At 41.8% G+C, this 13,640-nt stretch overlaps 1 protein-coding gene across 2 annotated transcripts in view; it reads right to left on the bottom strand.

Moving 5' to 3' along the window:
* The window catches only part of PKHD1 (PKHD1 ciliary IPT domain containing fibrocystin/polyductin), a 457,080-nt gene that overhangs the window by 379,453 nt on the left and 63,987 nt on the right, over positions 1-13,640 (bottom strand). For both annotated transcript variants that reach the window (XM_070360807.1, XM_070360808.1), the window contains 5 exons: positions 12,828-12,958; positions 10,004-10,139; positions 5,603-5,798; positions 4,841-4,908; positions 657-2,252 (listed from right to left, as the gene is read on the bottom strand). In XM_070360807.1, coding sequence (XP_070216908.1) covers positions 657-2,252; positions 4,841-4,908; positions 5,603-5,798; positions 10,004-10,139; positions 12,828-12,958 — 2,127 coding nt within the window. The remainder of the gene's footprint in view (positions 1-656; positions 2,253-4,840; positions 4,909-5,602; positions 5,799-10,003; positions 10,140-12,827; positions 12,959-13,640) is intronic.

Genomic DNA, 13,640 nt, shown 5'->3' with positions numbered 1-13,640 from the left:
CCCAGGGATGGAACCCACATCTTTTATGTCTCCTGCATTGGCAGGTGGGGTCTTCGCCACTAGCGCCACCTAGGAAGCCCCATCTTAAATGCAGGAAGACATTAAGGGAACAGAAACCCAAACCTTCCCTGTAAGAAAAGGCAAAGCACACTGCAGTATATCTCAAAGGAGAGAAAGTTCAACCAATGCAGCTGTACTGCACAATTGGCCTGTTATTTATGGAGTATGAATTCATGTGTGAAATAGTACAAAATGATAAAAATTAATCATATTTAATACATTTAAAACAATTCAAATTGGCAAATAGGTCTAAAAATAGATGAAGGCATTTATGCTCTACTTAAATGATCAAATTATGAGCTCTTACAAATGGTATTATTTAATTTAAAACACAAATTAAAGTGGGTTAATGCATCAAATTAAAAGACAATCAAACACTTAGAGAATATGCACAATCTCCCCAACAACAACAAAAAATGCCTCATAATTGGAGCATGACAAAGTTTTAGGAGGAAGCTGGGACTGTAAGAGGCCAACCGGCTTCTCTCTTCTTCTGTTGTTCAAACTGATGCTGATTTCCTACCTTGTAGAGTGGTGAGAGGAGCTATTAATTCACTTACATGAAGAAAGCTCTCTGCCTCATCTGTCCGACTTACCAAAATTCTCGGTCACTGCTGTGATGGTCACTCTGGAAGTGAACACCAGGATGGACGAGGCCCACCCTCTCATGCGGTCGTAACCTCTGACTTGGTACTCCCCGGTCGGAAGGGATGGGACCACACAGTGGAGAAGGGTATGGTTGCCAGAGACACCCACACAAGGGGACATCCCAATAAAAATGTCTACATTTGCAGCTCCTGAGATCCGGGCTACCGAAAAGGTTAAGACATCTTCAGTCTGAGAAACAGAGAGCAATTCAGGAGTGAAGGCACTGCTGTAACCAATGACACCCATCTGATAGGAAAGTCCATCTACCTCTATGACCAGGGCAGCAGAGCCATTCCCTGCAGGAACAGCACATTGGATGAGCTCAGAACCGAGGCTCACGGTCAAGCAGGCCTGCTGGCCAATGTAGACTAATGTGGAGTTCAGTCCCTTCAGGGCTGTGCCCTCCAAGGTCAAGAGGCTTCCACCATGGAGGCTGAAATTCTTGGGGAAATAATGAAACACTTGAGGCCAAACATGGAAGTGTCTGGACAAGTTACCAGAACAGGCATACCCATATCTTGCATGAAAAACAGATAGGTAGTGAGGTCCAGGGGACAAGTCACTTATCCAGCACGCCACGTGGCTTGCATTACGGAAAGCCACAGTGCAAGCAAGACGATCATCCACAAACACCACTGGCTCATCAGCCGTGATACCTAACCTCTGACCCCTAACCAGCACTGTGGTCAGAGACCCACTGATGTTTGTGGTCCAATCATCCACGATAGGAGTTGTCTCTTCACACAAGAAAAGAGTACAATTCCCCTGACACGTGCTGGGAAGTCCATTCACCAGGATAGTGACATTCAAGGCGAAGGAAGTACCAGGCAAGGGGTCACCCACGGGGGTAATCCGGCAGAGGACTGTCTGGTCCCCCAAACTCAAAATCACACAAGTAAAGGGACCCGAGAGGTCAACCTCCACTGACCCCCTGCTGGAGCGGAGAGCCAAGCCCCTCACTGTGAGAACAGTCCCTCCGCAAGTGGACCCGCGTGTTGGGAAAATGGAGGTTATCTGAGGCATCACCACACACTGCTGGGGCACCGCAGACATGTTAGCAAACCCCATCTGCCTCTGGTGTACTTGGAGAGGATACAGGCCGGCCTCCAAAGTGTCAAGAGGAAAAGCGCACCCAGCCGGGCTCAAGTTGCTCCCAGGAGACGGAGTCTGGAGATCACAGCTCAAGTTACCCAGAAGGACCACTGAGTCGAAGAGATTTTGTCCCTCCACATAGAGCCTCAGGCTGTGATTCGTGACTTCTCCCCGCATGGCAGTGACCACTGGTGTTGCTGCCACTTCATACATGAAGGTGAAGCCCTTCCCCACCAGGTGAGGTGAAGGTCGGTGGGGGAAGGGCTTGCTGCCAGCCCAGACCTCCACAGGGACTGGGGCGCTCAGCGGCAGGGGGGCTGGCGGCGGGGTCTCACACCAGATGCTGGTCTCTGTTGAGTTCACAATGTCACAGGACCGATTGCCCACCAGCACCCAAAGCAAAGCTTGGTCCCTGCTGAACCCTCTTCCTGAGATGCTGAGGATGGTTCCACCTGAAGCACAAATATTGAGAAAAAAAACTGAGAAGCTGGTATTTCAGAACTAGGAACTCACAGCAGCTGTGTGAGCCCCAGAACAACTAAGTGAAAGGTGGGGTAAGCGTTAGTGAAATTTTTCGCCTCACCCCACCAGTGTTAAATGTATGACTGTTTTGGCAGGAGTCAGATGGGCTGAAATTCACATGGCAGTAAAACAACACAAATTATTCCATAAGAAGAATGTTTATAAAGTTTAAGACAAAATACGTTTTCAAGTATATTTATAGATCCTAGACAACTTCGACACTAATGAAAAATCAAATTTCTTGACGTGCTCTCGTCATCTGCTGTATTATCGTACATGCTATTCTACATTATTCTATATATTACTATGTAGAAAGAGTATATATGTAATTCATATACGCATATATACAACATGCTGCTGCTAAGTCGCTTCAGTCGTATCCGACTCTGTGCGACCCCATAGACGGCAGCCCACCAGGCTCTCCGTCCCTGGGATTCTCCAGGCAAGAACACTGGAGTGGGTTGCCATTTCCTTCTCCAATGCATGAAAGTGAAAAGTGAAAGTGAAGTCGCTCAGTCGTGTCCGACTCCTAGTGACCCCATGGACTGCAGCCTACCAGGCCCCTCCGTCCATGGGATTTTCCAGGCAAGAGTACTGGAGTGGGTTGCCATTGCCTTCTCCGATATACAATATATACATTAATAAAAAATCAAATTCTCCAGTCTTATCATCTGTTGTATTAACTGCCCTATTATTCCATATTATTCTCTGTATTATTATGCAGAGTATATGTATATTGTTCTATATATGACCAAACTGACAGCATATTAAAAAGCAGAGACATTACTTTGCCAACAAAGGTCTGTCTAGTCAAAGCTATGGTTTTGTCAGTAGTCATGTATGCATGTGAAAATCGGACTGTAAAGAAAGCTGAGCACCAAAGAATTGATGGTTTTGAACTGTGGTGTTAGAGAAGATTCTTGAGAGTCTCTTGGACTGCAAGGAGATCAAACCACTCAATCCTAAAGGAAATCAGTCCTGAATATTCATTGGAAGGACTGATGCTGAAGCTGAAACTCCAATACTTTGGCCACCTGATGCAAAGAACTGACTCACTGGAAAAAACTCTGATGCTGGGAAAGATTGAAGGCAGGAGGAGAAGGGGATGACAGAGTATGAGATGGTTGGCTGGCATCATTGACTCGATGGACATGCGTTTGAGCAAGCTCTGGGAGTTTGTGATGGACAGGGAAGCCTCGCGTGCTGCAGTCCATGGGGTCGCAGAGTTGGACACAACTGAGCAACTGAACTGATATTCAACTTACACACTGATGAAAAATTAAATTTGTTGAATTCTTCTACTTATCTTCTATATTAGTCTATATAATGTTTCAGTAATCCATATATTGTATACTCATACGTGTATTTGTATGTGACATATCAAGAGCCACTGAAACATGCTTGTGGTTTTGCTGTTACAGTCATATTGTCTCACTTTCTAGTTGAGGGCCAATCACACCCTCCCTACAGGACAGGGATGGGAGCCATAAACCCCTTATCATCACCAAATCAGTGGTAAAGTAAAGCAGCTTTTAAAAGGATTATACTACGTTCAAAAAAGGATAATGTACCTACTATAGGATGCAGGGAATACTTCAATTCTCTGTAACGGCCTACATGGAAAAAGAATCTAAAAAAGAATGGATATGTGTGTATATATTCACTTTACTGTATACCTGAAACTAACACAACATTGTAAATCAACTATACTTCAATAAGAAAATTCTAATGAATACTGTGCTATTTCATACACTGTCACAATGGTTATCACATGCAAATACATAGCTTTCATTTTTTTTCCTGAAAATGAATAGTTTTCTATATTTCTCTATTTGTCCAGTGCTGACATCTCCCATACTGGCATTTGTGTTTCTTTTTTTTTAATTAGTGAGGTATAGTTGCTTCACATTATTGTGTTAGTTTCTGCTGAACAACAAAGTGAATCAGCTATTCATATCAATACATCCCCTCTCTCTTGGACCTCCCTTCCACCCACTCCTTCCCATCCATCTCCTGACTCTGGTCCTTCATCCACATCCCAGAGCAAGTAAAGACACCAGAGACTCATGTCTCCTCTCCTTGCATAAGCAGTATCGAAATGGCTAACTCGGGAAGCTCTTCACTTGTTTTGTGTATTTTTTTCAATTGAACTGTAGTTGATCTACAATATTATGCTCATTTCTGCTCATTTGGTGTATAGCAAAGTGATTTGGTGATATGTACTCCAGATGTGCCACTTTTTAGATATTTCAGCCTCTTTCCATTAAAAAAAAAAAAAAGAAAACCAGGCACATGTCTTTTTCATAAAAATTCTTTAATTTTCTGAACTCACTGGGCTAAAGAATCCTGAGTTTCACACTCTCCAAAGTACACTACTCAGTTCCCAGGGCAGGGAAAAGGGCTTCTCCTTGAAGCCCCATCTCTGGTCTCACTAGTTAATTAATCCAGGAACGAAATCTGAATACCCAGGGAGTAGACTTGCAGAATAAATGCAACCAGTCAGGTCAGAGCCACTCACCCACAAGGGACCCACAGCAAGGCTGGATGCTGAAGACTTCTGTGATGTACTGGATGTGAAGATGCACCCTACATAAAATGAGGAGATGGCCATGAAATAACTGAAAGTCAGGAGAAGAGAAAAGAAGGCACAAAACAGCAGAGATGTGTATGTTAGAGAAGAAAAGAGAAAGGGGGCTGTGATGGAAAGCATATGAGACCAGCACTGCCCACCAGAGAAAGAGGGAAATAGTGTAGAAAAGAATCTTTGGGGGACGTTTTTCTGCATGCACATCAGGTGGGCACATCAGTCTCCCTGAGTTTAGCTACTTTCTGAATGAAGCGAGGGAACTTTCGGAGAAATGCTGGGCAGAGGGACTTCAGGGCGAAGAGGACCGACAGCAGCTTGTGCAGTAATTGACAGCATTTATTCAAAGACCAAGATACAGTCTAATTAAAGTCTTAGTGAAATCAGTCTCTTATTAAGCACAGATTCTTTCTCCTGACATAGAGGTGCCCACCCCACCCCAGCCCAACCAAGAGACATGACATCTTAGCTCCAGAAAGTTCTCCTTTCCCCAACAGGTAAGCCAAAAATTGGACTTGAGAGTGAACTGTCCTGTAGGATCTCTAAGATTTGTTCAAATTTTAGGATTCTCATGAGTTTATCTCTTAGCTTCAGAGGAAGAAGAAAAAAATAATGACCTAACTCAAAGCTAGAATTCTTCAACTGAATCATTAGACCATCAGGAGAGCTGTAATGAATGGCAGGAGTCCACCTCACCCTTGTGCGTGAATGTGGACTCCATTGATGGAGACTGAGATTCCATGGAGCCCGGCAGGCAGCGGGGGGAGCACCACCTCCAGGCCCTGAGGTGTCTGCGCTAGGACCCAAGCCCTGGTGTCCCCAATGCGGACTTCAGCATCCAGATCTGTGTGGTTCACTGGCAGCAGCATTCCAATGGAAAGGATCTCACCTCCTGTGTTGAAGAAAATCCATTAGCCCCTGTGAAGTGGATTATGCTTCAGTCACGTATTCAATTCTAAAACTATCTTTCCGGATTAAACACGTGGTCAGCACTGTGCATAATACTCTAATCAAGAGTTTTAATGTCAACCTAATTTTTTTTCATGAAACTTACAACTCTTTTAATGGAGCTACAGCCTATAACCTCAAGGGCACAGAAAGCAAAATGGTCAGAACGATTATACTCAAGAAGCACTAGTTCATCTCAGTGTCAAGGCAAATCAAGTAGTTATGATGGTCTGCATAACCACCAGGAAGTAACACCTCGTGACCTCTTTTTTAGCCTCCACTTCTCTGAAGATGAAAATCTAAAACTCTGTCTCCAGTATGCACTGAGCCCCATAGCAATGCTATATATGCATTCAGTCATTCACAGGGAAGCCTGGCATGCTGCGGTCCATGGGATTGCAAAGAGTCGGACACAACTGAGTGACTGAACAACAACAATTCACAATTATGGAGTCCTTTCACCTATACTGTCCCATTTGATCCTCACACTGTCCCGATAACATTATTCGGACAGTTAGCAGGACCAGCATTTTGCTTTTGAGGAAACCAAGGCTCAGAAGTCTAGGTCTCAGAGATGATTAATGGAAATGTGAGGGCCTGAGCCCAGTCTTGTAAATATCTCAATGCCTTTTTAGTTTATTAGCAACGCTACTAAAATGCCATGTATACTATGAGCGTTCATTGTACATGAATAAAATAAATACACTTCATTTTATCTCAAATATTTCTTGAGTATAAAGAAGAATATGCCACAGAGGCACAAAATAAGTTAAATATGGTCCTTGCCCTCAAAGAACCTCTAAAGTTAATAAAAATAGGTGCCGAAAAAGCTTCAGAACAAGACAAGCCATAAAGAGGCGGAAATTAGGCATGGCATTGTTCAAATCAGAGCCACTGTCTGAATATCAAGAAAGGCCCTGTGGGCAAGACGGTGCCTGAAATTCAATTTGAAAGATAAATCCCAATAGGGACTGATAGAGAGTCAAGGATTTACAATTTGATTCTAAAAACTTCAGTTTTACCCAAAGCTTTGCCTTTTGTAGCAATTTCTCAGTTAATCACCCAGTGACTTGGAGAGAAGGAAAGAGAAGGGGTGACTTCCTGGAATTCTAGGTACATGTGGATACAGGTAAGGATCGTATGGAAAGAGGCCAAGTTAAAGATGGTTCTGTGGCTGAAGACGAAGAAAGCTAACTTCATTTTCTTCTCTGTTCCGCGTCCTCTTTACTTCTTCCTGTCTTCCCAACCTCACTTCTACTGTCAGGTCTAAAGGCTCAGTGTAGTGAGTACAAAAATTTCAGGGTTGACTGAGAAGACATGATCACAAGGTGGCCGTAGCACAGAACAAGATTTATAGAGATGGTACTTTGACAGGTTCCATAGGTGGGGAAATCTGCCAGCTGGAGACCTTCCAGAAGCATCAGTCAGAGACTGCCACCCAGAAGAGGAGAAGGGCCAAGAACTCCTAGGGGAGAAAGAGATCAGAGAGGCAGCTTCTATGTCCCTCACATAATGAGTCACTCAGCATCCCTGTGGGTAGTTTCTGGGTCAGAGAGCTTTTCAGGGTGGTAATGGCTCTGAGTCCCCCAGGTTGATCTGATCTATGGCTATAACATGTTAAATGTGTTTTTTTAGGGTGTGTAAAGCAGCTAGGCTCTAAAAGGTTAAATAAATATGCTTGTGAGCGGGGCAGGGGGCGCGGTGCTTCCCTGGTAGCTCAGATGGTAAAGTGTCTGCCTACAATGAGGGAGACCTGGGTTCTATCCCAGGGTTGGGAAGATCCCCTGGAGAAGGAAATGGCAACCCACTCCAATACTCTTGCATGGAAAATTCCATGGACAAAGTAGCCTGGTAGGCTACAGTCCATGGTATCACAAAGAGTCGGACACGACTGAGTGACTTCTCTTTCTTTCTTTCTTTCAAACAACTAGGGGTGAAAGAATTTGGCATTGGCAGAGTTTTCAGCTGATGGATCCCAGCCTGCTTAAAGGGGCAAGTCACATGGGGCCAGTGTACAGAGGTCGTCTTTGACCCATTTATTCCACATTCAGTATCTGGCAGAATGACGGTGTTCACTTCGACAAAGCATTTATCGAGTGCTTACTCCATGTTAGTTCCTGGGTGGGCTAGGTACTGTTACGTACTTTATCTCCATTTTTCCCAATGGCCTTGAAATGATTATTCCCACCTAACAACTGGAGACACTAAAAATAGAGTTAAAGGAGTGGTCCAATGGCTAAGACTCCATGCTCCCAATGCAGGCAGCCTAGGTTTAATCCCTGGTCAGGGAACTAGATCCTGCTTGCTGCAACTAAGAGTTCTCATGCCATAACAAGATCAAGGATCCTGAGTGCCACAACTAAGAACAAACAAATAAATATTAAAAATAAACATGTCAGCGCCTTTTTCAAAAAAAAAAAAAAAAAAAATTTAAGTAACTTGCCCAGGGAGTGGTTAAGTTGGGATTCATTCAAATCTAGCGCTGATGACAAAAACCACACTAACGGTCCCTCACATCAAACTCTTCCTCCTCCTTCCCCTGCTCCTCTTCCTCTTTCTCTGATTTCTTCTTGACTCTGTTGTTATCATCAGCATCAGCATCTTCTTGATGGAGATATGTATTAATACCCTCCAACTTTCGAAACAGACTTTCCCAATAGGGTACTCCTCACTTGGGGTTTTATAACATGTTCTTCTTTATTCTGCCTGTAGAAAGATCTCAATGCAAGTGGAAATCCTGCAAATAATGCATCATGTTGTATATATCAATAACATGAACTCCTTGGGCTCTTGGTCAACTGTCAAGCTAATATGAGATGCCTTTGAGGCACTGATGCAATGCATTTATTCTTTTCATTATAGGTGGGGAATTTTATTAAAAGCCAAAATCACTGAAATCTGAATAGAACACAGGGCTCCCTCCTCCCTTTTCTACTTTGTTGGGAAGAATCTATACCACTAAGGAATTTTACACACTTTGGTCGCCTCAGGCAGCAAATTCTTCTTCTGCACTATCTGAGCTGAATAATATTGAGAAGCTAAAGGACACCTCCCTTTATTTATGTACTCTTGAGCAATGGAAAATGAAAATAGTACCAGAAGGATGGAGTCCAGGCTGTTTCTTTGGGAAATTTGATGGTCTTGTATAATAAACCCTTAGACATGTCTGCCATAAACTCTGTCGTCTGGCATCCAATTAACCAAAACACCATGCTACCCGCTACTTTTCCAAATCTATCCAGACATGATAATAAATTGTCATAATTCCATCCTGTTGTATCATCTAAATCATCAAAGATTAAGTCATTTAATGCAGTTGGAATGTTAAAGAATTCATTTTTTCTATACATGTCTCTCAAGGAAAAAGTTCATCAGAATATACTATTCTCTAATCATATCAAATAATTGCTATAATAGGAACTGCTGCCCCAAATGCCATTTTATAGTAAACTATAAGTGGCTGGATGCTTGGAATCTGCAACCAGGCTGCTTGAGTTCAAATCCCTGCTCTAGTACTTACTACAAGTAACATCTTAGACAAGTTACTTATTCTCTCTGTCCCTTAGTTTCCTAATCTGTAAACTGAGGCTAATAATTCTATCAATTAATGACAAAGATGAATTCTGATTATATGTCTGTGCTATTATTATTGGCACATGATGGGTGCAATAAATATTTACTGAGTTTTTACCACTGAATTCCCATTTTCAAGATAGAAATAGTTCTCAATTTTACAGAGAGAAAAATATATATAAGGAGATTTATTTAATGATGGCTAAGATGAGAAAGAGCTTCCCAAGTGGCTCAGTGGTAAGAATCTGCCTACCAGTGCAGGAGATGTGGGTTCAATCCCTGAGCCAGGAAGATCCCCAAGAGGAGAAAATGGCAACCCACTCCAGTATTCTTGCTTTGAAAATCCCATGGACAGAGGAGCCTGGTGGGCTACAGTCCATGGGGTTACAAAGAGTCAGACAGAACTTAGCAACTGAGCACACGAAGATGAGAAAATCAGTCTCCAGGTTTTCAGAAAAATAACTTCCATCCAAAATATAATACTACATTCATTAAAAATTAATAAGGCCATTGTTTGCCTTTCTTATAGGCTCAGTGGTCTAAAATGAAAATATCCTCCAGGATGAGGTATTTTACCTGCTATGCTGCTTCCATTTCTGCTGAGAGACACAATTACTGGATTTAAAGAGGAGACATATGTAAATGCCATGGCAAGAACCACAGGATGGCCCCCCAAGATAACAGTCACATTCACAGTAGGTCCATCTTCCCCCTGAAAATTAATTTTAAAAATCAAAACTCTGTAAATAAGACTGACGTGAGTGAAGTCCATATAGAACTAGTTTAAAAGATTAACTTCAAGAAAATTGTTTTTAAAGAATATAATTGCTACTTTCAAGTCTCTCTCTCTTTCTCTCACACACACAGTGACTAGTACTTAGAATAGGTAAGGTAAGTGCAGTATCTAACAGATTAAAGAGTAAATAAGAGTGATTTGCAATTAACACATCAACTGGTTCTGAAAAAAAAGAGAGCAATTTCAAATAAACCTCTATATCTTGCTAAACTATCCATCAAGTATGAGCATACTTTCAGACATTTAAGTACGCAGAGAACTTCCTGCCCACATTTTCTGTCTTGGACTATTTCTTACAGATATGACCTCAAAAAATAAACAATAACCAAAAAAGGAGAAAGAAATTCCAAGAAACACTGAATCTATTCAGGAGAGCAATCAAGGGAAACACTAGGATGAAACCTGTAAAATAAATCTGGAAATCACCAAGTTAAATTGAAGCAGAAGAGAAAGCATCAAGAAAAAAGAGCAACTGATATAAAGAATTTTTTTTTAATACAGAGTATTTTTATTACAAGGAAGACATGTAAAAAAAAAAAAACTCTAAGAAAAAACAAACTATAAAAAATACATATTGCCTGATTCTACCATTATCATTTAAATAGTTTAATAATGTAAATATGGTTTATTGATTTCACCAAAAAATGCTTCTGTAACTATAATCAAAAGAATTGAAAGTATTTGTTTCAGAAAGGGGGACTTGAAGAATGGGGAAGTGAGGTAGGAGAGAGTGTGATTGTATTATCATTTTCTTTTGAACTTTGCAGGCATTGCTTGGTTCAAGTTTAAAAGTTGATTTTCCTAATATTTATTCTCTCTGGTGAAAGAAATTCAATCAGTAAAAATTTTACCCATTAAAATGGTCAATATATACTGAAGTGCTGACAATGTTGGCCAAGGGATCAGAAAGCAGGCACCCATGTGACGATGAGAGTATTAATTTAAAAAGAGTTTCAGACAACCAGATACCTGTGTCAAAAGCTTTATATGTCTGTGTTTTTATATTGGCACATGGTGAGTACACGATAAATATAGGAAACTTTGGAAATTATTTAAATGTCCAATAACAGGAAATGAATCACAATACAAATGTATGGTAGAACTGCATGCAGTTTATATATAAAAGCTAATATTTCATAATATTTGAATAACTGGATGAGATTAAAAATATGAGATCAAAGATCAAAGATTATTCTGAACTTTCTCTTCTTTCAGAGATCTTTATTGTTTGGCAAACAGCCTTCTTTGGGGATCATGGGTGTGCTAGGAATGTTGATGGCACTGAAGTGAACTCTGAATAGGAGGTTCAAGCTCAGCTGCGAGCATGACTCTCTCCCACAGCACTAGGCAAGGACCTGGACCCAAACCTCTTGTGCCATCTATGAAACAGAACCAACTGAAGAGGGATGAGAAAGCTAAGGGACTTGCTTCTAAGGGAACAGGGGAGCAGCAGGGAGTAACTAGGATTAACTAAGCTATTTATTTCACAGGAACCAGACATTCCAGGACTGAGTAGTGGCTCAGACAGTAAAGAATCAGGCTATAATGCAAGAGACCTGCATTCAATCCCAGGGTTGGGAAGGTCCCCTGGAGAAAAGAAGGGCTTCCCAGGTGGCACTAGTCGTAGAGAAGCTGCTGCCAAACAGGAGACCCAGGTTCGATCCCTGGGTCAGATAGATGCCCTGGGGGAGGGCATGGCAACCCACTCCAGTACTTTTGCCAGGAGAATCCTGTAGACAGAGGAGCCTGGTGGGCTATAATCCATAGGGTTGCAAAGAGTCAGATATGACTGAAGTGACTTAGCATGCATACATTCAGACATTCTAGAATATTCCAAGTTTCACCAGTCCCATCCATGCCAGAAAACAAAATTGCTTATGAAAACTAAGTTGTTTGCTTGAAAAAGAAGTAAAATTATAAGATATATGTCTTGCAAACCAACACTCAGAATGTACACTAGATTAATATATTTACTCAGTGGCACTAATATTCATTAAGAGTGTGGACTGGGACAGTCTGGTCATTTTTTTTTAAAGATATTAACTGATGCTAATTACAAGCAACATTGGTGAGACTAGAACAAGCAGGACCCATGGATATTTTCTTTTAAAAGATATTAAGCAAAAGCAACATTGTGGGGTCCGTGTAAGCAAAAGTGTGTCCTTGTAAACAATATAAGTAAGCACGCGCTCATGATGAGACGATCATGTCAGTTAACTTAGTTCTAAGAAATGATCCACTGAGAACCTTACACATAATTAACTGCTGCTATTACTACTGCTGCTGCTGCTAAGTTGCTTCAGTCGTGTCTGACTCTGTGCGACCCCATAGATGGCAGCCCACCAGGCTTCCCCATCCCTGGGATTCTCCAGGCAAGAATACTGGAGTGGGTTGCCATTTCCTTCTCCAATGCATGAAAGTGAAAAGTGAAAGTGAAGTCACTCAGTCGTGTCCAACTCTTAGCGACCCCATGGACTGAAGCCTACCAGGCTCCTCCATCCATGGGATTTTCCAGGCAAGGGGTGCCATTGCCTTCCCCCTAATTAACTACACATTAATAATGGTCATCTACCCAGAAAGGAGATGCCCAAAGATTCCACTTACTTTGGATGGAACTTTGCACTGAATTCTTCGTGAGTTGCTTGTAGTGACATTAATGACACAAGACTGGGATCCAAATAACACCAGGTTAACATTATCCAAACCAGACCCTCGGATGGTGGCCCAGAGACCTCCTGTAAAAAAGCAACACTTTCAGATGGGACACACAGCTGTGCTAGTAGACAACCCATTAGAGAAATAGGTGAAATAAAAATATGAAGCTGCGTAGTTAAAACACAAGGCACATTCAACATGCAGAAAGAGACTGGAGTTAAAGATATAAACTGCTAAATAAGGTGGGAGATACAGTGACTAGAGGGCAGAGAAAAGGAGATATTCAAGAATAAAACATAGGGATACAACACAGTCATGGAAAGGAGAAATAAAGTAAATGGTTTCCGAAAACTCTTTCTGCTCAAGATTTTTAAATATCATCCTTGTCAATTCTATAAAGCTTAAATTCTTTTCCCAAGAAAAGAGTATAAGAAAGGAAGAATAAAATGGTAGAAAGAACAGGGTCCCAGAGTCAGGGCCACAGACTGCTCTGCCACTTACAGCAGGTCATTTGCACCATTGTCCCTGAGTTCACTGGTCTCATCTCCTTCATCTTCTTCTTTTTTTTTTTTTAATTTGTGGCCACACTGCATGGCTTGCAGGTCTTAAGTTCCCCAACCAGGGACTAAATCTATGCTCTCTGCAGCAAAAGTGCAGAGTCCTAACCACCAGATCACCAGCGAATTTCCATTTCCTCATCTTTAAATGACAGCCTTAGCCTTTCTGCTAATGGTACCACACCACATGATAATGGTACCACAC

Source organism: Bos mutus, chromosome 23 (assembly GCF_027580195.1).
Source record: "Bos mutus isolate GX-2022 chromosome 23, NWIPB_WYAK_1.1, whole genome shotgun sequence".
NCBI lineage: Eukaryota > Metazoa > Chordata > Mammalia > Artiodactyla > Bovidae > Bos > Bos mutus.
Note: the sequence above shows the minus strand (reverse complement) of the source record. Positions and strands in the feature narration are given on the sequence as shown.